Source organism: Condylura cristata, unplaced genomic scaffold (assembly GCF_000260355.1).
Source record: "Condylura cristata isolate star-nosed mole 26May11 unplaced genomic scaffold, ConCri1.0 scaffold00021, whole genome shotgun sequence".
Classification (NCBI taxonomy): Eukaryota; Metazoa; Chordata; class Mammalia; order Eulipotyphla; family Talpidae; genus Condylura; species Condylura cristata.
The window spans coordinates 27,868,436-27,895,278 of NW_004567122.1; the positions used below are offsets into that span (position 1 = coordinate 27,868,436).

The 26,843-nt window shown below is 44.7% G+C and overlaps 1 protein-coding gene across 3 annotated transcripts in view; it reads right to left on the bottom strand.

The window, feature by feature from the left end:
* The window catches only part of KLHL3 (kelch-like family member 3), a 106,408-nt gene that overhangs the window by 56,203 nt on the left and 23,362 nt on the right, over positions 1–26,843 (bottom strand). For all 3 annotated transcript variants that reach the window (XM_004686755.2, XM_012727967.1, XM_012727966.1), the window contains 3 exons: positions 24,842–24,948; positions 14,971–15,092; positions 6,381–6,543 (listed from right to left, as the gene is read on the bottom strand). In XM_004686755.2, coding sequence (XP_004686812.1) covers positions 6,381–6,543; positions 14,971–15,092; positions 24,842–24,948 — 392 coding nt within the window. The remainder of the gene's footprint in view (positions 1–6,380; positions 6,544–14,970; positions 15,093–24,841; positions 24,949–26,843) is intronic.

Sequence of the window (26,843 nt, forward strand, 5' to 3'; positions counted from 1 at the left end):
AAAAAAAAAAAGTGAAGACAAGGCGGGGGGAGGAGTGATTAACTTAATTAAAATTTTTGGTTAAAAGTCCTAATTAGCCAGATTTTATTCTAAGTATATAATGTTTAAACCCTAGTTCACTAATGAAAAACAATGGGTCTGTCCCTGTCCATTTAAGATGAGAAATTATGGAAAGGGGTGGGGCCCAGTACACAAAATAACTTCAAATCCTTTCTCCACCAAGCAGCACCCACATAGCTTCCTGAAGAAGTGAGAAAATTGGGTAATATATTCCCAAGAAAGGAAGCCAGTGTTTTCAAGCAAGCAAGCCTGGAGAAAGAGCTGAGGGTATTTTCTGATAGTAGCTAACATTGTGCTTTACATATGTTTTATCATTTACTTATCCCTAAAGCCCTACTAAAGTAAACATAAATATCCCCATTTACAGGTGGAAAAATGGAAGTGTGGAATGTTTAGGTCATGTCTTGAAGATCACACAGATCAGTAAGTAGCAAAGCCATGTTTTAAAACCAAGGTTGTTGGAATGTAGTAACAAACATTTGAATGAGTATCTTAATTCTCAAGATAGTAAAAACTTGTCCAGAGCAGCCAATGGGGTAAAAGACATCAGCACACACTTAGAATTTCTCTTAGGGGTGCTACAAAGAGACAAAGAATATGAACCTAAAAAGCTTTCTTTTTAAAAAAAAGATTTAGAGACATCTAAAAACTTTAACATCTGTCAAAATGTTTAAGTCTCAGTCCTAACCCCTAAACTGAGATCTGTCTACCAGACTAGATGAAGATACAGATATTCTTCTGTATCCCTAAGTCCCCAAAACAGGAAATAAAAAATTATGAGAGCACTAATCAACCTGTTTGTTGTATCTTCTGATGTCTTTCTTTCATACTGGGATTGTAAACCCAATAGGTAAGTTCTGTCTTGAAGCTGAATCCTTAGTGTACAATACAATGTCTGCATAGATTGAGATCTAAAATTATTATTGCATTCAACATCCACCCTTCAGGACTGCCTAGAGTTCAGACAACTTCCCACGCTAGCCCAAGTCCACCCACCCTTTGGCAGGGATGAAATCAGATGCATCTAAACTACAAGGCCAGAGCAGATGCAACGGATAATCTATCTATTATTTCTTTGGCATACAGAGAGGAAATAAATACCATTTTCCCCAGGACCAGCTACTCCAGGGAATTGGCATGAGTATCTGTGAATGGAACCACAGGTCATACCCCCAGGAAGACTGGCTGGCATAAGTGGACACAAATGGAATCATTTCAGCAGGATGAAAAAGTGCAACAGAACTAAATCTCTCTCTCCTGCCCCTATTACTCTATTTTGAGAGGGCAGATGTAAGCTTTAATTTTTAGGGCCTGTAGTTTCCCTGCTCCCGGGAGAGGAATCAGCTCCCCAGGGAAGTAACGGGGACCTGCCTTGACCTCATCCCACAAGGGATCTCATGACAAAGGTCATGACCTCTGGCCCTTGGACTAGCTCCACCGTTCCTGGGTATGATGGTGAGTTACAAGCTTTCTTTCCATGTTAATTCCAGAAAATAAATCTATATTATGTATATTATATATATTATACATATAATATATATATTCTCTGTCTCTCTCTCTCACACACACACACAGAGAGAGCAAAGCACTATCAAAACTGCTCAGTTGTAGTGCTATTGCTTCAACACCAAAGTGTTCAATAAAGGGAAGGAACATTTCCTAAAATCCCAGCAAGGAGAATGGCCAGCCACAAAAACTACCTGGTCTGCACTACTCCTTCATTTGCCACCTGCAAGTGAGAGGCAGAAAATCAGGAGGAACAGGAGTGATGTGAATGGCATGAAGAGAGAAACTGTGCTCGCCTGGGTGGATGTGAAAAGCAGCAGACCCAGAACACAGGCTCCACAGTCAGACAGCCCACTGAGTGCTAGCATGGCCACTTACAAACGAGGCAGCCCTGGGAAAATTACTAAGTCTCCCTGGAATCCCAGTTTCTTCATTTCTACACTGGAGAAGTAACTACCACTTAGCGCTGAGTGACAAAAATGAGGATGCCTGTGAAGTATGCGGTGCCATGCTTGGCACAATATGTGTTCAGAAATGGTAAAACGCCCACCATTACTATCATCAGCAGCATAATTATTTTATGATGCCAAGCTGGAGGCAGCGATTTCATAAGAGTCCTCACTGAGTCAGAAGATCGTGTATTTTAAATGTTTCGTCAAAGTTTTTGCTACCCTTAGTTAAACCACTTCATTCTATGATCTCCGATGATTCAACCAATCCAGGAAAAGGCCATTTCTCTCCATTAACACGTAAAATTCAATGGTTTTTCCATCCATGGCTGGAGGGTTTAGCTCAGGTTTGGCAAAGTGTTGTAAACATGTCCAAAGAATTTTAATTGCAATTTCATTAATGGAGTTCCATTAACATCCCTCCCAACCAGCTCTGCTGATGGCCCAGTGCATGGCTGTCCAATTACCAAACAAAGTCCCCATAAACCAGGCCCTGGCCTCTGTGGTTAAAGATTAAGCAGCCCCTACAAACAATAATGAGGGTTAAGAAACATGCTGTGCAAAACACCAGGGCCCTCTCCCAATTACTCACTGCCTAGGAGGACTGTGACAACATGAGCTGGGGCCAAGGTTCTGAGCATTAAGTCCTTAAACAGGGGGCACAGTCTTGCCCAGTCCCAGAAAAATACGTATCACAGAAAAATCTGGGACATAGCACTGAGGGGTAACCTGGACCTGAAGCAGCAAGAGGGACAGCCACAGCAGGAAGAGACAGGCCTATCCCAAACAGGACATCAAACAGGCAGCTGGGTGGAGAGACGCACTCCAGCCCCCAGGCAGCACCGTGTCCACCTCTCAGGGCCTGCACCAGAGGGCTGGCGATTTGTCGGGAGGCAAGAGCTGACTTTGAAAAAAGTTACTTTTTCCAGAAAACAAGTTGATAATATTTATTCCTTTTTAAAAAATACACTCCTTTGGGGCCACTTTGTACTATTAAAATACTAGTACCTATTCAAATACTAGCAAGCATACTCCAAATTATCCTGTATAAGAACTCCCACTGAAGCATTTTATGAAAAAGAAAGATGTGGCAACACTAATGTCCATCAACAGAGGACTGTTTAAGCGAGTTACAGTTCATCCATATGATGCAGCGGATTAAAAAGAATAAGATTTTATATCCACCACAAGGGTCTGGGGAGAATTCGAGAATATTCTAGGAAGTCCAAAAAAGCCTAGTGATTGCCTTTATTAGGTTAAGTTACAAAGCATTACCTAGTGATAGATGATTGCCAGATAGCCACCTGGATGTGTGTCTATCTACATTATCTATGTGTCCTGGAAAGTGGGCAGGATGCACTACCCCACTGTAAAAGAGGAGAAAAGAGGCCAGGGGTCACTCAGCTCAAAACTGGTCTGATCTTTTTTCTGATCTAGAAAGTCTCCTTGTAGTCTGCTGACTGAACTCCTAGTGCAAGGCACGGGGGAGGGAAGTCCGTGGGCTCAGGGGCCAACCCAGTGGTGTCCAAATCTCCACACTGAGGTGAGAGGAGGCGGCAGCTCTGTCTCAAGAGGCAGCGATGGCAGAGAGAGAGCCAGGATCCATCGAGCGTCAGGAGGACAAAACCAAAGGAAAAGAGAGGACCATGTGGGTGGGGGTGAGGGAGTAAGCATAATTATTTTTTACTTCCTCCTCTTAAACACTGCACGGTCTTACCTTTATACACCTCCTTTATGTCTTCTCATCCTGGGCTTATCAAATGCTACATTCACATTCCACCCGAAAACTATGAGTCCTCTGCACAGCTGAGGATAATAAAGAAGTATCACAGGAAGGAGGCTGTCAGCCTGAAGTCACGCTGACCACACCAGGGAAGTGGGAGAGCTCACACATGCAGACTCCACATGCTCCCGAGAAGACAGCCACATCTCGTTCCGCCCCCCCCACCCCCCTACCACCCAAGATGACTAAGCGCCGCATGTCTAGCAAAGACAGCTGGTCATCTGTCTGCACCTTCTGGCTGTTGGGATTTGGTGACTACGTGACATACTCTTCCAGGCTCACACTTGCAACAAAAACGCCAACGATAGCAAGCAACACTCCTCAGTGAACGACTCACAGGGCTATCCCATGTCCAAATGGGCCCTGGAGCAGTAGAATGCAGGAGTTATGAACACTGGTTTGCAGTCAGCACTGTCTGAGTTTGTTCTAGCTCTGTCTCTACCAGCCGTGTGATCCCCAACAGATCACTTCATCTTTCTATGCCTTAGTTTTTCAGTTGCTGTATGCATTAAATGAGATTGATGCACATAAAACACTTCGCATAGAGCATGCCCCAAAGTGACAGATTGATTGATGCTGGGCAAAAATGCTCTGCCTATACACATGCCCACACAGTGCTGACAGAACCTCGCCAACTGCCGAGACCACCTCTGGATCCAAGCGCCACCGCAACAAGTGTTCCCAACTGCACCTTCTCCACACTGACAGTGAAAGGCACAAAGGAGAAAACAGGGTTTTGGAAGTAGGGGGAAGCCTGGCTAGAAAAACCTGGGAGGCTGTTGTTAAGAGAAGGCTCAGTACACACAAGCCACAGAGGACAGTGGGAGCCAATTATGGAAGGACAGGATACGTGCTGGGTGGACACACATGCATCACGATCACACTCTACTTAGGAGAGGGCGAGGAGGGAGGGAGGAAGGCGGAGGAGCCCGAATTCCTGGCATCTCAGCACCTTCCCTTGGCCACTGCTTCAGCAGATGCTGATGTGCTGAACCTGGGCCCTGGCCCAGTCTCTCCTCTTGCTGAAACTAAGCCTGAGCTTAAAGAGTGGCTCTTCACAGGCTGGGCTGGAGAGTCCTCCCCAGCATGAGCCAAGGCCCTCCGGCAAAAAGTGGAAAGGGGTGGGGGACACGCAGGGAAGGAGACGCTCAAGAGGACAACAGAAAAGCAGCAGAGTCAAGGTTCAGAGCCCGGAAGTGTCAGCGGAATTCAGAATTGGGCTTCACAAAATGTTCCTCACAAAATGTTCTTCACAAAATCATCATTGTCAAGATGATCTGAACAACTGGTCACAGGTGTGGCCTCAGGAATAGACTTCAGGGGAAAATGAGAGCGTGCACAGGCTCCTGGGGTCTGGGACTTGATCAGAGAGCAAGAGGATACCAGGAAACAGAGCAACTGCTTCTTGCCTGTACACCAAGGGGCTAAGCCAAGAGAGGGAGCAGCCAGACCCTCAGCTAATTCCCGGATACTCTGGACAGAGACACAGAAGAGAATCATAGCTGTGATGTTATTTGATTTGGTGGGGAGAAGGGGAATGGGATGCTTTATTGTAAGGGAAGGAAGTGGTGTAACAGAATCGTCCATTTAAATGTCCAGGCCAGTTTCCTAGGTCACTCATGAGCCCCATTCTCTAGTTAATGTAAACAGAAAGGAAGATGTCCTTCCAGCTAAACATGGCTACTGAACACTCACGTGCATTTCTATACCCTCCCAAAATCCCATTAAAATAACAGTATGACAAGTTCTAGTAGATGAATGTCTCCAAGAAAATGAAATGAAATCAACAGATATCGAATGTTCGAAGGACTGTTCAGTTGTGTTTGCCTTGCACAAGTTTTCTCTATGCAAAAGGAAAAATCAATCATTGTTATTTTTCTTATTTAAAAAACATCAAATAAATGCAATACTTAGCTTGATATTAGGAGAATAAAGAGAGGGAAAGGGCATGTGTATATTAGAGGAAGTCTGTAATAGTACAACCTTCCATGAGAAGTCAACAGATAATACTGAAAATCAATAAATCCAGAAACAGTGGTATTTACATATTTCTTAGATAAATGGAGGTAAATAGTAGATAAGGTAGATTTTAGGTGTATCAGACCCACATTTTAATTCTTGTAAAATTTAAAGTGAGTGGCACTTAAGAGCAAGACTTGCTTATTCCTTGCAATAGTGTTGGCTTTTAAAATCATGTTTGCAGAACACTTTGATCAAAATAGAAGTTCTTAAATGGCAAAAAAAAAAAAAAAAGATTCATTTCAAGACCTCACTAAATTCACTTGTCCCCCCCCCACGAAGTCTTCTCAATCTCCTTCCTCTTCTCTCATTAAGATTACTGTCTGTACCATCCATCTGGCCATTAATCATATTCTACTTGGCAAGGAGCCGAACGCTTCTATTGTTAATTATCTTTCCCCCTGGGCTTGTCTCCCTGACTAAATTACAACTGCTTCACAGCAGAGCACACTCCTCTGTGTGTGCTTTTGAGGAGGCCACCATAAACTTTGAGGAGTCCACTAGAGACCAGGTTATTAAATCCACAAGCTCAGAGGAGGTGCCACAGGCCAGCTCCCCATTACCTGCATAAGCGTTTGCCTGCTGCAGAAGGTCGGTACAAGTGTGCACGTCTGCAAATGCACGGATGCCCAGGCAGTTGGTGGGATGCAACTGAGACTGCAGGAAGTCACAGCAGTTCTGTCGAACATCCATGAGCTGCAGCAAGCTGGCCGCTGGGAGCAGCACCTGAAGGAGAGGTGACATTCTGAGACACTGGATTCCACCAGGAGGGCTTTTTCTCCCTACAGGGTTCCCATGCTGAAGGTCCTTGCTTGTCTCTCCTCTGCCTGCCCATTGGGTCCAAACCTCGGCAGCCCCAGTCTTCCTTCCCACTACTACCCCCCCTCCCCCACTTCATGGCCCCAAGCAGCAGTGGAGTCTGTATCTCTAGGGCCCACAGTGGTGCTTCCCAGTCACCGATTTGTATTATTTGTCTTATTAGGGGATCGTAATAAAATTCAGTTTCTAACTCAATAGGGCAATCACCCCTACCCCACCACCAATACCAGGTGATGCTTGCAGCAGCTGGTCCATAAACCACACTTTGAGGAAAAGCCCCACTTGGATCAAATGTTTGTATCCTGCCCCACCTCAAAGTGCCCCTTACCCCGAAATGTTTATGTTGCAGCCCAAACCCACAACATGACTATGTGAAGACAGGGTCGGTGAGGAGGCTGCTAGTGTTCCCCAGATGCTTTGAATATGCAGCCATGTTTGGGAATCTCCGCCCCACAGCCTTTAGCGTAGTGTGCTTAATCAGAAAGGTTTACTAACTTATTGAAAAATCTCACATTCTTTTCACCACTGAATTACTGTTACCTGGCACAGGTCTAGGCTCTGTGATCAGTGGTAAGCAAGATAAACAACACCCTTACACTTACAAAACTTAAGATCTACCATAACAAAAAGTCACCCCCAAATTCCTTGGGACTCGGGGAATCACACTTCATTCCCCCAATGGAAGAACATCTTTGGGCATATTCTGTGAGGAAAAAAGGAGCTGAGTTCCCTTTTAAAAGGTACAGGACACATGAGCATTTAAATAGTATCATGGAAGACAGAAATAGTTCTTGCTCAGGTATATACTCATGTTTTTTTTTTTTTTAACTACAAGCCAGGGAAGACTGGCTTGAGCAGGCCAGATGGGTGCTTAGAATGCCAACCCCAGTCAAGCTTGCCTACGACTTTCCCACAGCTCTGCATCAAAACCCAGGAGCCAAGAGAGTCCTGCCACATCCCCAGCTTGGCTCCCCTTTAGCCCTGCCCTGTGAAAGCGGGGAGATAGTCTGAGCAGACCTTCCAAGGAGGAATTTAGAAAAGAAATGTATAGAGCAGAACAGAACTGCTTAGCCCTGGATCCTAGCATCTGTTTTACACCAAAACAATCCCTGGGTCCTGGTCCCTGTTCTCAGCTGCTCCCTGACTGTCAGACTTCACCTCCAGCTGAACCCAGTTATTGTCATCTACATGGGTTTGTCCAGGAAGACAAGGGCTGTAGGTGCATTTGATTTCTTGACTCAAAGCACTACAAAAAAAAAAAAATTGGGGGTGTGGCGGGCGGGTGAGTTGCTTTAAATTCTGGACCTTGGCCTTCTCCTAAAATAACTTAGCACCCTCAGCTCTAGCTCCTGTCACTTTTATGTGCCTAAGCCAGGCCCTGTCTCTCAGCAGGATAACAGGCCATCCAGGCTTGCCCAGGACACAGGGGTGACTGGTCACTCCTTCTGCCCACACAAAGAAACCCCCAAGAGCGTCAACTGTAAGGGTGCATACTCCTGAGCTGAACTGCTACTCTCAACAAGGAAAGTTCCTCCTGCCTACCAGCTCAAACTTTTCCTCCACAACCCCTGAGTTCTAGAAAACATACACCTCTCCCCCTTCTTCCCTCCTGTCTTTTTCACTGTCTTAAGTCTCCAGCAGGACAGCTATAAATTGTGCCCCCGGTATTTTTCTGAACCATTGATTCATTCCAGAGAAGGAAGAAGATAAAAGTACCTGCTGCTTTTAGATCATAAGTGAACACAGCCAAGCTCCAAGTCTAACTGTTTGAGTTCCAGCCCCCCTGAACAGACACCATCCCCACAAAGCAGCCATAAACTTGGAAACTCAATTAACCTGTGAGCTTGTTCAGATTAGCCAAACAAATTCCAGGGCCAGATTAGTCCCTGCTTGCTAGTTAGGTGGAGAACCATTAACCATTCTTGCTGAATACACACCAGGAATGGAAAGCTATGTTCCAAACCCCCAGCGAGCTCCTTGACACTCCCTTGCCCGACACTAGCTACAGACCCTGGAGTGAGGGCCACAGGTTGCCCCACCAGCTTGGTTTAATGAGACTTTGCCAGTTTTAGCATTCAAAGCCCTATGAGCAGGCAACCCCTCAGTCCTGCCAGACTAGATGACTTTTCACACCATGGACCAGCACTCCTAACCAGTTACCCTAAGAGACTCTGATGGAGAGGAATAATGAAATATTGTCGAGCACCCACCCTACTCAGTGGTCTACAACCCGCCGAAGGGTCAGGTGTGACAAGAGACAAGAACAGGCCAGCAGTCCTTTAGCCCCAGAGAGGAGGAAATCTGAGTCCAATGTGCCCCCCCAGATTGCATTCCCAGGCAAGTCAAGATCATATTGTGCCAGGGACACACGCTCCCCTCCCCTGTGCCCTCTCCCTGACCACAAGCACAGAGACACAATTTGGTGCTTAAATTCTCAAACTCACGACAATGAGACAGAAATGAAATAAAGACTTCCTGAATAATCTCCCTAGACTGTACTTTCATTTTTTAAAGACTCCCTGGATGGAGCTACCCACACAGTTTTCAACTTCCCTCTGTTCACAAAACCCACTGAGTAGGCAAAAATAAAAAGGCTTTCCACCTCTCCACATCCCTCCCCATCCTGTTTGGGTCCTCTCCTGTCCCACAGTGTTCCCCAACTAACTTCCTAAAATGGAAGGGGCTTGTGGTTTCTCTAATTGCTCCTTCCCCCTCTTTGATCTTACACTGCGATTAGGTATGAGTCAAAGGCCCTTTTCTTCCCACTACTTGCTTCGTACAAGGGAAGAAAAGTAAGAGATGTAAAGCAAGTCAGAATGCTGAAGGGGAAGATGTGGAGGCTGGGAGACATATCACTGTTCAAACTCTGAGTCGCAGGAACACATGGGGCCCAGGACCACCTGGGTGCTGACGTTACGAGAGCAAAGACAAATCCTCACAGATGATGAAGGACAGAGAGCAAACTTCCGCGAGGTAACCTCCCTGCCCTCTCCCACATCAACACCGGCTCTGAGAGAAAGCTCCTCTTCTCTTCTCTTGCCTGCCACTCAGCTCCCTCAAGGAACAAGATTATGGACAAGAGACCAAACTCAGGTCCTCAGCTCTGCAGCCAAACGGGCCTGGAGCATCACTAGGGCAGTACCAAGTGGCCTCTGGAAAGAGGAGGCCGTTGCCAGAGGAGTTGCTGGCTGCTGCCACAGGGAAGGAGGATTACCCTGAGTAATCTGTAGCTTGCTAAAAGCTTAGTAAGCTGTTAGCTTGCCTCTTGCTACTTCAGCTTTTTGGTTCTTACAAAACAGGCCATGAAGGACTTTCAGCAGAGAGTTTTCAGGTTTCCCTCCAGCTCAGGGAAAGGGAAAGGAAAAAAAAGTGGCCTCCCCCCCCCCGAAACCCCCACTTTTCATGTGCAAGCTGTTTTTTCTGGCCTTTGGATAACATGAAAACACAGCAGAGGATATCCCGTCACAGAGTTTGTTTCCTTTAACAAAAACAAAAGGAAATGCCCTGCTTCAGAAAGCACCTACTCCTGGAATTCCAGGGAGGCAGGGCCATGCCCAGAGGAAGGCACCAGCCAGAGGGCCAGGAGGCCAGGCTGCCCAGGGCCTCTACCCCGGCCACACACTGCTGTCTCTGTCTCTGCCAGTGCGAGGGATGAGGCCTGCACATAAACATCGGGAAGAAGAGTCTGTTGAGAGAAAGAAAAGGAGAAAGAAAGAAGGGGCTAAGAGTAGGGAAAGAGGTGTTTATAGATGAACAGGAACGTTAGTGGGCTAACAGCACTGAGAGTGTCATGTGTGATTCTGACTTCTCTACTTACCAGCCAGGCGGCTACAGGTAACTGCTTAAGCTCCCCGTGCCTCAGTCTCGTCAACAGCAAAATGAAGATAAAAATGGCACTGTCCACAACGGTGTAAGAAAAAGGTACTTCATTTTAAAATAAATTGTTTTAAAGCACGGTGCTGCAAAGGCATGCACAGATCAAATGAGGTCATTGAAAGCAGTTAACGTGGTGCTGAGGAGTGTTCGGTTAAATTAGCTATTATTAGTAGTAATTTTATAAGCTAAGTCAAGGTGTGAAGTACTCAAGTCTTCATGAGAAACTTGAGTATTTCATATCCATAGAGGACACTAAAAAAGAGAGATGAATTCAGCTCAGTTCTACCCCTTGCTACCCCAGTAACCCCTCTGAGCTTCAGTTTATTCAACCATTAAAAAAAAAAAAAAGTATCTTAGAACATTCCATTGGTGGTTATGAGAGTTACATAAAATAACTCTTGATCGTTAACCATTTCTTTTGCCCAAGGGCACCTCCGACCAATCCAGCTCTCCGCCTTCACACCACATGCTTCCTTAGTGAAAGTGCATTTGTGTAACTGTGCTCTCTGTGCATGATGCAGGAGGTCAGAAAACACGTACTAACTTAAGGAAGGAAGAAAGAAGGAATTTAGGGAGGAAGGGAGATAGATGGGACCACACAGCCTCCCTTGCGGAAGGACGCTGAGACAGCCCCTCAGCTGTGCGCCTTCCGGGCCTTGCTTACACCCTCCACCCGGCTATTTAAGGCATCCTTAAAGGGCTGGCTCCTCAGAGCACTGGCTGGCACCTGGCCCAGCCTCTGTCCTGGCAGGAATTCTGGGCACAACCTAGGCAGGAGGTGTCCCAAACTATCCCTCATTTGGAAGAATTTTCAAACACTTCCAGGTAAGATCAGGTTCATCTCTGCCCCTACCCATTAGCACAGCTCCTGTTTTATCATTTCATTCCTCCCCCTGAACACCCAGGCAGGGGAGGACCCAGGCAAAGCCTTCAACGCATGGGGACCCCTCACCACCTCTCTCTTCTCGGTTATAATAGCCAACATAGGTCATTTACCATGTGTGAGGCATGGCTTTAAGTGTTTTACTGCTACTAATTCATTTAATTCTTGTGCCAACCCTGTGAGGTCAGGCACTGTTATCATGCCCACATTACAGATGAAAACACTAAGCACAGAGAGGTTAAATAACTCACTTAGGGTCAAACAGGTAAGAAGTAGGGCAGCCAGGATTCGAATGCAGGCAGTCCAACTCGTGACCACTCAATAGAACGGGTACAGTTCAGAGTACTGTTTCACAAATGAGAAAACTGGTCAGGCAGGGTGGCTGGGGACGTGTCAGAGAAGCTCAAGGAGGCTCAGCAGACAGTAAGTCAGAAACTAGCTGAGCAAGTTCTCTGGTCAGAAGCGACCGAGCCCGGTACCTGTGTTCACACTGCAGGGGACAGCAGAGCTGCCAGGGAAAGGGAAACTGAGCCTCAGGCCAGCCTCCACTTACACTCAATTTCCTGCCTCATTGCTCTTCCTGCATGTCCTCTGAACCTGCGCATCTTGACTCTGGTCCCTGTCCCACCCTAACAACATTTTTTTTTTTTTTAATTGATGAATCCCCTTTTCTCCAGAGTCCTCTGAACATGCCACCTGCTGCCACCTGCCTTAACCTAACTGATGCTTGTGTTAGTTGAAAAGAACTCCCTAGAGTTCTTTTCAGGCAAGAAGGTTCCAGAATGGAATAGCATCTAAGTTTGTAGCCACTTTCTGTGTCACAGGGAAAAGAAAGTCATTCAGAAATACTTGATGAATAGGGAGAAAAAGGGCTATTCCAATCATACAGTTCTATAACCTTCATTATACTGTATCTTTGGGTTTTGGCTTTTTCTCTTTTAGGAACTTACAACAATACAAATTTATTTTCTTACAGCTCTGTAAGTCAGAAGTCCCAAATGAGTTCCAGTGGGCTAAAATCACAGTATCAGCAGGCCCGCGTTCCTTCTGGAGTCTCAAGGAAAACTGTTCCCTTGTCTTCCAGCTTCCAGAGCCCACCCACAATCCTTGGCTCACGGTCCCCCTCTGTTCAAAGCCAGGAACATCAAGCTGAGTCCTTGCCAGATCACATCCCTCTGATTCTTATGCTGCCTCCCTCTTCCACGTTAAAGAGCCCTTCAAATTGCATTGGGCCCTCTTGAATAATCCAAGATAATCGCCTAGCACATGTTCAGCTGATTAGCGACATTAATTCCATCTGCAGCATTCATTCCTCTTTGGCATTTACCCGAACATGGTCACAGGTCCAGGCCAGCATTCTGCATCATCTGATTAATGACTGATGTACCCTAATGCACAATTTTTAAAATTTACTGCTGCACATCTTTAGGTTAGCGTCTAGCATGTTTCATTAGATTTTCAACAGATGCATTTTTATTAACCTCAATGTTTGTATGATCCATAAGAATATCTAAATGAGGGCCTACCTGGTGAAGCAGGGGTTGATTCTTAGCACTATCAGTCTGTCGCCAGCCATGAGTTTGATCCCGAGTCAGTGAGCTGGCCCACATTGCATAGATCTCTCCTGTCTCACCCACTGCTTCCCCTCAGCAGTGTATTTCAGTAGATCCACCTATTGTGCTCCCCACTGTCTCTGGTGGGTCCTCTCACCTCCCATGCCTCTGGCCTGCACCCCAGTTCTTATATGCATAAATAACTAAAGTAAATCTTAAATCTTAAAGTAGATCTTAAAGAGTATCTAGATAAATTTTAAATGTGGTGGGGATTTGATACAATCATCATCCATTTAAACATTTTTTTTCAATACATACCCTATACTCATTTCATACTAAATTACTCTGCACTTACTGTTACTGCCCAAAAGTCATTCCATTGTTTGCATTCTACCGCTCAACCTAGAATGTAGCCCAGTCCATTCTGGATAAAAAGTCCAGAAACCAAACAAAATGGCTGTGCATTTTACTGTGTGTAAAATATACCTCAATTTTAAAAGGAAGGGGAGAGGATTAGCTCAGCTCTCTACAGATGTTCTACAAGCCAAGAGTCTGTCAAGGAGCCAGAGACAAAGGCAAGCTCTAGAGAGGTGGGGCAGGCTCTGCAGAACACATGCAGTGAGCCGCAGGCCCTTGGCTGGCCTGGACCTGACCCTAATGTGTCCCCTTCACCACATCAAACTCACTCCCACTGATCCTGTAGGCCTCCGCTTAAATCCTCTCCTGAAAGAACCCATCTCAGATCTCTTCCTCCATCCAAACTGAGTCCCCGTGACAGTCCATCTCACTGTGCACCATGCTCCTTTCCTTCAATGCACTTATCAAGATGTGTGTGTAGCTATTACTTGTGAGCATCTGTCTTCACCCCTAGACCACAAGCTTTGTTAGAGCCAGCAGTGAACTCACCCTGTTCACTATCACAATCACACTGACCAACAATGTCCTGCTCAGAACAGGCACTCTAACATTTGGGCTGACTTGAAGTACACAATTAACAATTCAGTCTTCCAGATACCTCCACCCTGAAAAGGGGCCTGGTACTCTGGATAAGGGATATGGGTATTCTGGTCACATGAGAGGTATTTGCCTCACAAAACAAGATTGAAGTGTGCTTTAAAGAAAAAAATACCTTTCATAACACAGGTAATTACTATCACTGTTCTTAAGAAATAGTGTATCCTCTGGACTATGGTGATGGCACACGGGAAATTTGGTGGTGGGAAACCCAAGGGGATTGCAACTGAAATGGGAAAATGCACAAAAAATATGTAAAAATAAGCTACTATAAAATCAAAAAAAAAAGAAAGAAAGAAAGAAAGAAATAGTGTATCCTGGCCCACCCACTGTTTTGGTCCAGTGATTTGTAGGGTTCCAGAATGGGTCACACCTTCTGCTTCTCCCCTCCTGAGAGGAGCTGCTGCTGCCTCAGTTCCCCAAGGAAAGATGAATGCTTCTGGAGGAAGCAGTAGCTTTGCTGGCTCCTCTTTTCAGGGCTCCAGATGGCTGAGGACATGGGCCAGGCAGCAAAAGGAGGAAAAGGCATGAACAGCAAGATTCACAGCTCGTAGCCCTGTTGAACTCAGCCCTGGTGCTTGGCACCTTCCTGTGCACTGAGGCATTTGGTTGACTAATGTTGAAATGAGAAAATGTTTTTAACAGCCTCACAAATCCAATACTCAAAATCCCTGTGATGAGATGGTGACTGGGGGAAACGGGGTCACCCAGGCCTTAGCTCTTCTTATGCCAAGAGTGTGAACCACAGTTGCTTTTCTGCCCTGGGGCCCCATTTCATTCGGCAGTATTATGGCCTAGCAGTTAAGTGCAAGGGCACAAATCTGAGGACAGTTCACATACCTGCTGGTCGTGTGACCCACAGTAAATTGGCTAACTGCTTTGGAGCTTTGGCTCCCACTTCCCCTCCAGTGACCCACTGAGTTGTGGAGTTATCATAGGTGAAATAGAAGGATACTATAAAACGGTGGGACCTGAGTGTGTAACACACAGAGCTGGGGCTGCATTTACCTGGACATTCTCTTCAGTCACCTCAATTTCAGCAGTGTAGATGTAGTCAATCAGCTTACTAAGTGTCTGCCCATCGACATCTTTGATTTCAATCTTCTTAGCTTTACTCTCAGACATGTCACCTGCAGTTCAAAACAAAAACAAATGGACATGGACTTGGTGATGGCCTGCTGCCCTATCTTGGCAACACAGAAACACTGAATGTGCTCTAGGAGGTAACGGAAGAGATTTAAGTACAGAACTGGGTAAACCAGCTGACATCAAGGTAACATCAATTCTGAGTTTGTGATCACCCACAAATCCAATTTTAAGCATTCCTTATTCTGCCTGTTGCCCATTTCCATTGTGAAGGTATATCTGAGTGCAAGACCTCATTCAATTAACATTTGCTGTAAACTTCTATACACAGAGAAGGCAAATGGGATGTGCAATGGTCCTCAAGGAGTACCTGATCTGTTAGGACGGATGTATAAAACTATGAACCAAGGTGGTAAGAGCTTAGTAGAGATGTACACAAAGTGCTGTGATGTCAACAACAATAAACAGTAGTGTTTTCACTGAATGCAGACTATGACCAATCAACATTATAAAGTGCTGTCTCTTAATTCTCATAACAACTTGTGAAGTCTACTAATTCACAAGTAAAAATTCCTATTTCACAGATGAAGAAACAAGAGGGCGGATTTCACCTTGCACACACTTCTAGAGGGGCCAGTGTGGGCTAGAAGCCAGACTAGAAACTCTAGCCTGACTCTAGAGTCCATACTCGCAGTCACTACACTGTGCTCAGTCCCATAACATAGATGAACCTTGCCAAGGAGATCCAGAAAGGCATCCTAAAGAAGCAAGTGTTCCACTGGCAGAAAAGGTGAAAGGAAGAGCTGGGTAGAGGAACCACACGTGCAAAGGATCCACTGGGTATGGTGAGAAGGTCAAGGGGCTGGCACATGGAGTGACAGCGCGAGGCAGGAAGCTGAAGAGGTGGAGAGAGGCCAGGACTTGCCAAGTCCCGTAAGCCAAGCAAATAAATTCGGACTTTATCTGAAGAGCAGCACCAGGGAAAGGTTTTAAACAGGGAATGACATCAACAGATCAGTATTGTTCAATGAAATTTTGGATGCAGGGTAGAAGCTAAATCAGAAGCAAAAGAACAGTTGGGAAGCCCTGATAATAATCCAAGAAAGACAGGATGTAAGTCTGTGAACTCGGGTAGCAGCAGCACATGTCTCCACTGTCCTGAGGCCCCTTGCCTCAGCCTGACCTGCACCTGCAGCGCCAGCCCACGTCGCAAGGGCTGCTGACTTCTGAAGGAAAAGAGCCAAGCCAGGTATCTTTGTGGACTGAAATACAGGACAACTCTTCCACAAGAAGCAGGGATTCGGAAGCCCTTCTGTGAGTGTGAAAACAGAGCCTGGGCGGTTGTTTTCTCTCTGTGGAATTTGTGCACTCGAGCCAAAAAAATAAAGTACAGTACAGCATGTGGGCTGCACACGCCCACCTCCAAGCTGCACACAATTCCTCCGCCAATGTACAGTTCCTCCTGACACGGCTCTAGGCGTGAATAACGGGAACGGGAGAAAAGAGGGGAAGAAGCCTGCTCCCTTCACTGCCATGCCATGTCCTCCAGTCTGTTCTCTTCAGAGGGCTGCTGGAAGCCAGCAGGGAGCCTTACACTAGAGCCCTGGGCAGGATGCAGAGGTGAGAAGGAAACAGGAACAGATGGCGGGTCTTTCCTCTACCCCTAAGAAAGGCTCTCACAGTATCTCTTCCTTGTGTTTACTCCAACACATAAAGACACAAATACATGCCAAAGAAACCAGAATTCAAACCCATCTCTCTATACAACTATTTAAAAGTTGATTAACAATCAATTGTATCATAGAAGATAATAAAGACATCCAATTCTCAGTTTATGAATTTAGACTTAAAAAAAAAAAAAAGGACTGAAAATAAACCCCACAACCTGCTGTGTGATCAAGAGATTCAGAAGCTCTTGTGCCAAGGTGAAGGCAGGGCCTGGAATGATTGATTTCTCTTGTGGAATTTGTGCTTGGGAGTCAAGTTAAGAGTTTTGTAACTCTGGGGTAAACAAATGGAAAGTCCTGAAATTTTATGAAAATATTTGTCTGTATGGGCAAAAAATAATGTCATTTGAGGGTGGGAGGGAGAAGGATGACAGATCATCTTTATCAGCATCTCAATGGTCTGTAATCCAGAAAATGTTAAGGCACAGTTTCCTAGATAGTGGACTCTTGGAGATTTATTTCCCAATTCCTTTACATGACTCAAATAGTTCTGAGTCTCTACCTAAGTATTTAAAGCTTCAAAAAGCAAATAAAAATGCAAAAGACAAGCTAGAGCCTCAAAGACATTTATTTTCTAAGAAAGCTCTCTTACAGAAAATTGTAATCTCTATGAGTCACACAAGCTAGTAGAATCCAATCTCGTTATCTCTTATTAACCAGTGGAAATACTGGAACCAAACTAAGATTTTTAGATTACATAGCCCCTGAAATTGGTAGGCGTGCTGCTGCTTCTGGGTACAGGACCTCTGCTTAGGGGTCACACACATTACTTCATTTAATCCTTACAACAGTCTCAGGAGATAGATGATATTATTTCTGTTTCAAAAATTACAGAATTGGCATTTCAAGAGGTATTTGTACATAGCTAGTAAGAGGCAGGGTTGGAATTTGAACCTTGGCCTAACTCTAAAACTCATGTCAATTCTAATAAATCCTTTTATAATTTAAACCTCACCATAACTAATGGTCTTGTTAAAAAAAGTATTCCCAAACAAGGCCTTAGTCCAAATTCTTCTATTGGTACTTACTACTTAGAAAGCAAGAACAAAAAGGGATGGGATCTCATCTAGCTTATTTACCAAAATGCCCTCAACACCTACCAAAGTTCATCACATATACCAGCACTTAAGAAATAATATTGGAACAGGAAAAGAAGGGAAGAAGAGAGGTTTTTTCTTGTTACTTCATAATTCCATGGACTCCAAAATTCCTTACAGGGGAGACACCATCAAATATTAGAAAACTCTTACTTTCAACTACCTCTACTACTTTGACAAAATATTTCTAGAAAATAGAACATGAGCCTTATAAGTTGATCACAAAGGTCAACCCAAAAGCCCTTGTCTATTGGGTTTTCCCAAGTTGACCAGCCCAGTCACTTCAGATTCTGAACTTTAAGAAAAATAAATGCCTGTTAACTGTTAACAGGCATGTCCTGTTCCTCCAAATAGAGCATGATCCACTAAACAGCAGATAGTCATTCATTCATTCAACAAAAGTATCAAATAATCCCCATGTGCCAAGCACTATTTTAAGACACAAAGGTGAACAAGGCACAGTCCTGCCCTCATGGAGTTCAATTCAGTGGAAAGCGATAAGCAAACCAGTAACTATAAAGTGTGTTAAATGCTGGAAAGGGGCTCAGCTTAAAAGTTTCTCAAATAGGGATTCCTGTGCCCTGAAGCTGAGAGCAGAATACACATTTGGGTTTTTTTTTTTTTTGGGGGGGGGAGAATCCACTGTTTTCATCAGATTTATTCATAATGGTTAAGAACAACTGATCTAAAATGATATGTGGAAAAGAGGTCAGAATTATCAAGATAAGTCAGTGTGAAGGGAGAGTAGTCCAAGCCCAAAGAATATATGTAAAGATTTGGAAGTAGAAAGAACATGACTAGTACCATAAGAGGTTGGAGCTACAGAAGCACAGATTGCAAGTTGAGGAATAGGGGGGTAAGGCTGGAGACAGAAGTAGGGCAGGGCCTACCTAAGGGTCTTGTAAGCCAGGCTAAGGAGTTTGAATTCTCCCTGGGTGCAATACAGAGCCCCTGACAGATTTTAAGCAGGGGAGGGATTCATTAGATTTAGAAAGATTTTAGAAAGATCATCGCAGTTACAGTGTGAAGAATGGGTTGGAAAAGGGGGCACAAAATAGGATAATGTTGACTTTTTAATAGTCTGCTGCAGTAAATCAGGCAGGAGATGATGGTGGCCTGGACTAAAGGGTTATCTCTTGAATGTCTTTAAATCCTCAAACTCCACTTTTGGGCCTTGTACCTAGAAGTTTCCAGGAACCATAGAAAAGTAATCAATGCCACAGCTCTACAATGTACAGGTGTCCAAGTCAGAGCTCTCAATGCCAGCAAGTATTGTATGTGCACAACTGAGCTCCTCTTATGGGTGGGAGACTGACAAAGGGGGCAGGAAGAGAGGGTTGTACATCTTGAGGTGTGAAAGAGGAAAATCTTTCACAATCATAGGAGACTCATCTTCTAAGTCCTCAGTGTAAATTCAACCCCATTCGTCAACAAAAGAAACCTCAAAAATGAGAAAGAAGCAGCAGGGTGGCTGGCAGGTGTCTCTGAGACCCAGAGCTAAATTATTATAAAGTTGTATGTCAAAAGGGCAAAAAAAAAAAAGTGCACACAGAAGTTCTTAAATTGTAGAATTCTTTTTCACTCCTCCTAACTTCTCCTTAAATTTGCAATGTTGTTTCATTTTCTAGGTGGAAAGAAAACAAGATTCTTACATTCATCTTTCTTTCGTTTCCCTCGGTCCTAAACTCTGGGTTGCCAACTTGACTAGAGCTGAGAAATACCCAAGAAGTACCCTGGGACCTGCGTAAATCCCCGCAGCTTTCTTGCCGGGGAGTGTTCTGGATCATTTCTTGGCAAATGGAGACCCCTGCCTCCTGTGCAATAAGGATATCCCCTGCCCTGCCTTTGTCCCAATACTGTGTGAGAATCAAAGAGGACGATGAGCTGTGATGTCAGGACTCAGATCGGCAGTGGTCGCTATCACACTATCACCATGCTCCCTGGCATCACTGCCTCCTCCACTTGGGGAGGCCTCCCTGCTCAGCTGGAGGCACATGGAACGCCAAGTTAGGTAGGAAATGCCTGTGCAGTCACACAGAGGTTTCATCAACCTGACCACCACTGAGGCAGCTGGTCATCAAGAGTCGAGCCTTGCACAGCAGACTTGCAAGCTAAGTGTTATACAATAATAAAAGCAAAGTTTAGGAAGTACCTGTTCTGTATTGTATGAGTCATTCTCATTACCACCACTTATTCCCTGGTTATTGTTATTACTCAAATCTCACAGGTAAGAAAGCTGAAGATCAGAGAGGTGCTGGAGTCAGGACCGGAGCCCCAGCTCTTTAAGGCTCCAAAGCCCTTTCCAGAGCACATCATCTCCCAGCGCAAGTTGGAATTCCTGTTCCCGTATTTAATGCTTGCAAAGTGGCCTTCACATCAACAACTCCAAGCCTCTAAGAACATTCACAAAGCATCCATTACACATGGGCATCCTCAACGATGATCTGGATTTCAAGGCTAGATGACTCTAAACCCAGACAAGTCTATCCCAGAGCAGTATGGTCAATCTAGTCACACCTTAATGAGGAGCTGAAGTTATCTGCATGAAGGTCTATGTTCCCAGGTGGCCATCTGGGCCTGTGTTGAACCATATTCAAGTCAAGCCTTAAAAAAAAATCACCTTTCACTCATAGCAGGAGTATAATGGACCAGGCAAGAAAATAATAAGAATAATGAACAGCCATATACCAGAGACATTTTATGGGGGTGGAGTGGGGAATGGGATCAAAAACGTGGGATGAGGAGGGGGGAGGAAAGTACACGGGACTATGGTGATGGCACACAGGTGATTTGGTGATGGGAAGCCCACGGGGATTACAATTGAGATAAAAACAAAAAAGTGTACAAAATGATGTAAAAATAAACTGTTATAAATTTTTTTTTAAAAAATCACCATTTCTGCATAAAGAAATTTTTTTTTTACAAATTTTTTAGACAACCCCCAGCCTCCAATCTGGGTGTCCTAAGGCAGCAAATCCCACACCTCTATGTTGATATAGTATGGGAGGGACAAGAAGAACCCCTGTATCATGTAGTTTCAGACCAGCTAACTGACTCTCACGCTGGAGCAGACACTCACATGCAACATGAGGCAATGACTTTCTAATCCTCAGCAGTCTCAATGCTTCTAAGTCATTTTTTTTTCTTCTGATCTATTCTAACCAATCTCTGCAGGGGCAAAACTCTCAGAAACTAGACCCTAAGACATAGTACTGTTCTACAACTTCCCTTATCCAAAGCAAAGATTCAGCTCCCTTCCTCCCTGCCCCATTCATTGTCTTGGATTAAATACTGCTGGGCTGCGTATTATGAGAAGATCTTAAAGGCCTCAGTTCACCACACAAACACCCAGAACACAGGCGTGGGCCATGGCCTGGCAGAGTCTGGGGTGAAGGAAGAGTGAAACAAAGATTCTATGCAATGAGTTTGTGCCCATGAGTAAGACAGATGGACTTTCATTGTTCTGCTTTGTGACGGTTGGTGTCCACTCAAAACCTAAGTCATTTGCCTCTTGCCTGCCCTCTCCTGACCTCTGCACAATCCTAATATTTCTACTATTCCTCCTCCCTACTTCTCCTCATTATGCAGATACCAATTGAATATCAAGCTAAATCTAATAAAAACTAGGCTGTGGCCCTCCCTGGTGGTGCAGCGGGTTAAAGCACTGCACTGAGAAGGTAAAGCCACTTCCGCATGAGTTCCATCCCCGCCCGCCCCGGAGGTGACCACATGGCGCTGCAGACCTCACCTGACCCACCCGCTGCTCCCCTCAGCAGTGTGCTTCATCCATCTGCCTGTTCTGCTCCCCACTCTGTCTCTAGTGAAGCCTCTCGCCACCTCTGAGCCTCTGGCCTGTACCCCAGTTCTGTATGTACAAATAAATAAATCTTAAAAAAAAAAAAAAAAAACTAGGCCGTAACTCTTCTTTAGAAAACAAAGACCAATACAATCTACAATCAGCTACTACATAGATAGTATGACAGAACCAGAAAGAGGGAGAGCTCACTGCCAGAGTTTCTTATGGAGTAGAAGCTCAATGTCTTGGGCATAAGACCCTTACCCACATATATATTAGTAAAGGCCACAGTTCCTTTAAACCCATAAAGTAGAGTGATTTTTTAAATAGTTGGATGACATGTAGGGACCTATATGGAGTATAAACACCACAATACATAGATCCCATAATAAAGGTTATGATAAAGAAAGAAAAAACTGACTAGGCTATTTTGGGAAAATTAATTCCTGGGATAGATGTGCTACATGAAGAGAATGGGGGTGGGGTGAATAGCAAGTATTCCACACTCTCAGGAGACAGACAGACAGAATCCACACTGCTGGCCTATCCACTCCTGTTGACTGCCCATCCCAAGTCTTCTCCCAGGCCAGCTGCCCTTGGACACTTGCCTATGGGCACTCACATCTCAGTTTCACATTTTTTCCAAGTTACTAACATGGTTAAGGAGTGGGGTTGGTATTTAGAACCTCCAAATACAACATAAACTCAGAATACAAAAATAAAAACACCTTCAGCTTAATAAAAGACTGTAATAACACCACTCAAGTTAAAAGAAAGTTACAAAATTTTTTTTGTGGGGGTGCATAAATATGTTGATAGAAATGGACTTAATAATGGCCTCCCTGTGGCATAAAGGGTTAAGTCTCAGTATTATGAAGCTATCACCAGCCACGGCATCATGAGTTCAATCCCTGGCCAGGAAGCTGGACATTACATTAGGTTGCATTCCTCTCTTGAGTCTCTTCTTCCTTCAATCAGGAGAATCTGCGGCCTGCCTAGAATTATCTTCTCTCTCCATTTCTAAAATCACCTTGGTTTTGTTTAGGCACTTCTACGATCCCTGAGGCAAACGCATTAGCAAAAACAAATGAAGCCAAGACTACAATTCATTGCAATTCCAAACAGATTCCTTTGAAAACTGGACTTTCCAAACCACACACACAGAGAACAGTGACTGACAAAACTACTGCAGACAAGAAAAATTCTCTTAAAAGAGAAGAATGGAAAGGGAGGAAAATAAGTAAAAAATCTTACCAGTATGGTTTAAGATTAATCCGAAGAGAATGTAACTGAAAATTTCCTGGTAGTAAAATCAGCTGCTTTCCCAGGCTACTTTATGAAATTCCTGGCCCAAGGCTTAAGGTGAGTTTGGTCTACTTAGCTAAGACACAGCTCCGAGTGAAGACAGCTCCTTTCCATGGTGAGCCAACGAGGAAGCACATGGGAGGAACTCCCAAAACACAAATACCAATTCTCCCCCTGCAAGAATCTCTCTTGCCCTGCACAGGCTGGGCCCGTCCAGCAAAATGTGCCTGCAGACACCCATTCTTAGCAAGCAAAGTTTTCATTCTCGAAAACTTCACTTAGCCACTGCCCCCAAAATACCAAGTCCCTTAGTGAGTACTGATTCAGCAACATTAAGACATGGTTCCCAGGGACCCAGAACTCACAATCAAATGTTGGAAACATTCATTCATTCACTTAAAACATATCTGATTCTTAAGTGTGCCCAGTGCTCACAATATATGTAGTAACAAACAAGGTTCCTGTCTTCATGGAACTTAAATGCTTGTGAGGAGAGATGGGTAAAATACACATAAAAACAAACATACATGTTTTATAAATAGTGACAAATATTATGGGGAAAAAAATGTTAAATTATAGAGTAGGGGCCCTCCCTGATGGTGCAGCGGATTAAAGCACAGCACTAAGAAGCTAAAGCCACTTCTGCATGAGTTTGATTCCCGCCTGCCCCAGAGGTGACCACATGGCGTGGCAGACCTCTCCTGACCCGCCCGCTGCTCCCCTCAGCAGTGTACTTCATAGATCTGCCTGTTCTGCTCCCCGCTCTGTCTCTGGTGAAGCCTCTCGCCGCCCCTGAGCCTCTGTACCCCAGTTCTGTATGTACAAATAAATAACTCTTTAAAAAAAATTATATAGAAGGAAGAGACTCAGTGGGGAATGATCAGAAGAGGCCCTCTCTGAGCAAAAGAAGCTAGAGCTGTAAACTGCAGAACAAGAAGCAGCTGATACATGAGCCATCAGAGCATGAGGACTGCATTCACCAGGAAACATGACAACGCAGAGTGAGTCACCAGACCTGGAGAGAGCGCAGGGTGCTCGGAGGCCATGAGAAAGGACACCTGACTCAGTCCAGGTGCCCTCACCCCGCCCAGCTGGTCCTAAGTCAGCAATGGTTTAGAGCACCTTGTTCAGGGCAAGTGTTGTGAGGAACTATAATCTCAGCCTGAGGGCTTCAGGGATTAAGCCACTGAGGTACCATGTGAAGTGGTTGCACCAGCCAATTTGGCATACCCAGGAAACAGGAACTCCCTGCAAGGTTGGCAAAGATGCTGAAGCTGAATGCCAGATGGTGAACATTCCTGTGTCTTACTAACCTCTAAGCCCCACCATCACTTCCCCAAACATCTCCCACACTCCTGTAAATGCTAGAGGTGGCCATGGCCCCCTGTGGAGGGAAGAACCACCACCGGTAAACTGTGGAGCAGACAGCACAGCCCCGGACCTTTGGTGTCAGGAAGCCAAGTCCCACACAATCACTGTGTGACCTTTGGCAAATCCTTCCTCTCTTGGCCTCAGCGTTCCTCATCAGCCAAGAAAGTGATCTGAGTGCCTGGGGATGAGCCCAAGAGCCTGCATTTTTAACAAGCTCCTCGGCGTGATTACGATGCATGCCAGAGTTGCACAATTAATGAACTACTTTCACCACTTTTCTCCTCATGGGGAACAGGGAGCTGCATGCCCAACTGACCTGGCTGCAACTAGGGCTCCATAATATTATCCAAGATGCAAAACACAGTGTCTGGCACGTGGAAGTATTGCTCTGCTATTGCCTTCTCTTCCCTCCCTCCCCTCATGCTACCACCCTCCTTTGTCCTCCCTGTGGGGCTACAGCCCCATACCTGCTGGTTCTTACTTGCCTCTCATCATACCTGTGAACATCGCACAGAAGTAGGGGCTGCAGGCTGCCAGGACCACACGGTGGGCTTCTATCTCGACATCTTCGGCCACAATCATCACGTCACACAACAGCTGCTTACTGTAAGACACCAGTGAGGGGACAAAATGGGTCACAGAACAAACACCCATCCCCAACAAACAAGAATATTTTTCAATGTGGAACATACATCTGAGGAGGGGTAAACCTATTCCCCTAAAGACATCTATTAAACCTACTCATAAACCAATGTCTCCTCAATAAAGAAAAAACAATGAAAAAATATATTTTCACCCACCCAGACTCTACACTGCTGTCATACAAGGCTTTCATAGAGATTTGTCCTATCTTTGCAGAATTTGCAGACTGGTCTCATCAATTTTTCAAAGATCCCAATAAGCTGAATAGTCATACTTTCTTAGGGCACACTGAGAGATTCAACTATCTGTAGTTACAAATTCAGGTCTCTTTCATTTTTCCTTACTTTCTGCTCCCCAGCTCCATTAGCCCTGACTAAGACAAAAGAACAGCTCAGGAGCAGCAGGAAAAGGTTGGGGCTGTCAGTCAAGAGATTAAATGAACACTGAGGAGCATGAGCACGCCACTGAAGTGTGCAACTCTCAAGAACAAGTATCAAGAATTCCCCCAAGAGATTCACTAATGTTTCTCTTCTCACCCAGATTTAACACTATCCCCAGGAAGACTCCACCTGCACATAAAGTGATCCCTAAAGATCCTTTGCAAACTAAAATCATTGCAATTAAAAATATTAAAACTACCTTTTTTACTTGTTCTTCACCCACCCCTGACACTGTGTGCCCTAAAAAGGGCTTGTCTACTGTTAAACCTAGACATCTGGAACAAAGTAGTTCCTAAACATTTGGGGAGGAAATGAATGAATCAGAAAATGGGGTTAATTTACATTAAAAGTCAGAATGAATAATAAAATACTCTGGAGACTGAAGGGGTGCTGTGTGTCATGTTAACCCAAGAATTTTCCCTCCATCAGCCTTTCAAGTTTTTACCATGCCTATGACTAACATGACAATTAACACTACTTGATTTACATTGTGCCAGCACTATTCTATACACTTTTTTATACATTTACTTCATTTAATCCTCTCTATAATCCCATGAAGTAGTACTCTTGTTTTGTTCTATATTAAAATAAGGAAACTGAGGCCCAGAGAAGTCAGGTAACTTTCCCATGGTCACAGAGAATGGGAGCAATGGAGACAGGATCTGAATGCAGATAGCTAAACCCCAGAATCCATGCTCCCAACTATGGTGTTCTTACCTTCATAGTCCCTCCCTTTAGATTATGAGAGGTAGGAGGGAGGATAAGAAAGACAAACCCAGTTTAACTGTGATCCACTGGTTTGAAAAGTCTGAGGTAATGACTGGGTTCTGTGTAAGTGCTAAGATAAATATGATGTCCATCTGTCTACCAAGGTTGACAGATGGATGAGAAGCTACATATTTGCCACCCCTGGTGTAGTATATTAATTCAGTGCCAAATACTGTGCTGGTTGCACACCTCAGTGACATTAGTCCAAGTTCCCTTATCAGAGAATAGAATCACAAAGCCTGAGCAGGCTAGAGCTATAAATACCCTTCGACATCATCTGTTCTGTGAAGCTCAGATGACACAAATCCCTGACAGAAACCTGAGTCTTGAATACATTTCTGACCCCAGATACTTTATCATAAAACTTCATGATTGGCTGACACTTAGCTGTGAAAGATGGAAAAAAGTTTAGCTCCAATAGAGAATGGCGACCAGGAAAGGTTCAGCAGATAAATCAAGCTAGCAGTGAGGAGTTTTCTGGGAAGGGGGGAGCTCTCTGGACACCAAGAGGCAATACCTTGGGATGGGACCTCACCCACAGTGGACAGTAGACCCTTAACAGATTTTCTCAGAACAAACCAGCTTAACTTGACACAACTGGTTCTGCCCCTAACTGGGTCTCAAGACCATTTTTCCTCCTTTTTTAGCT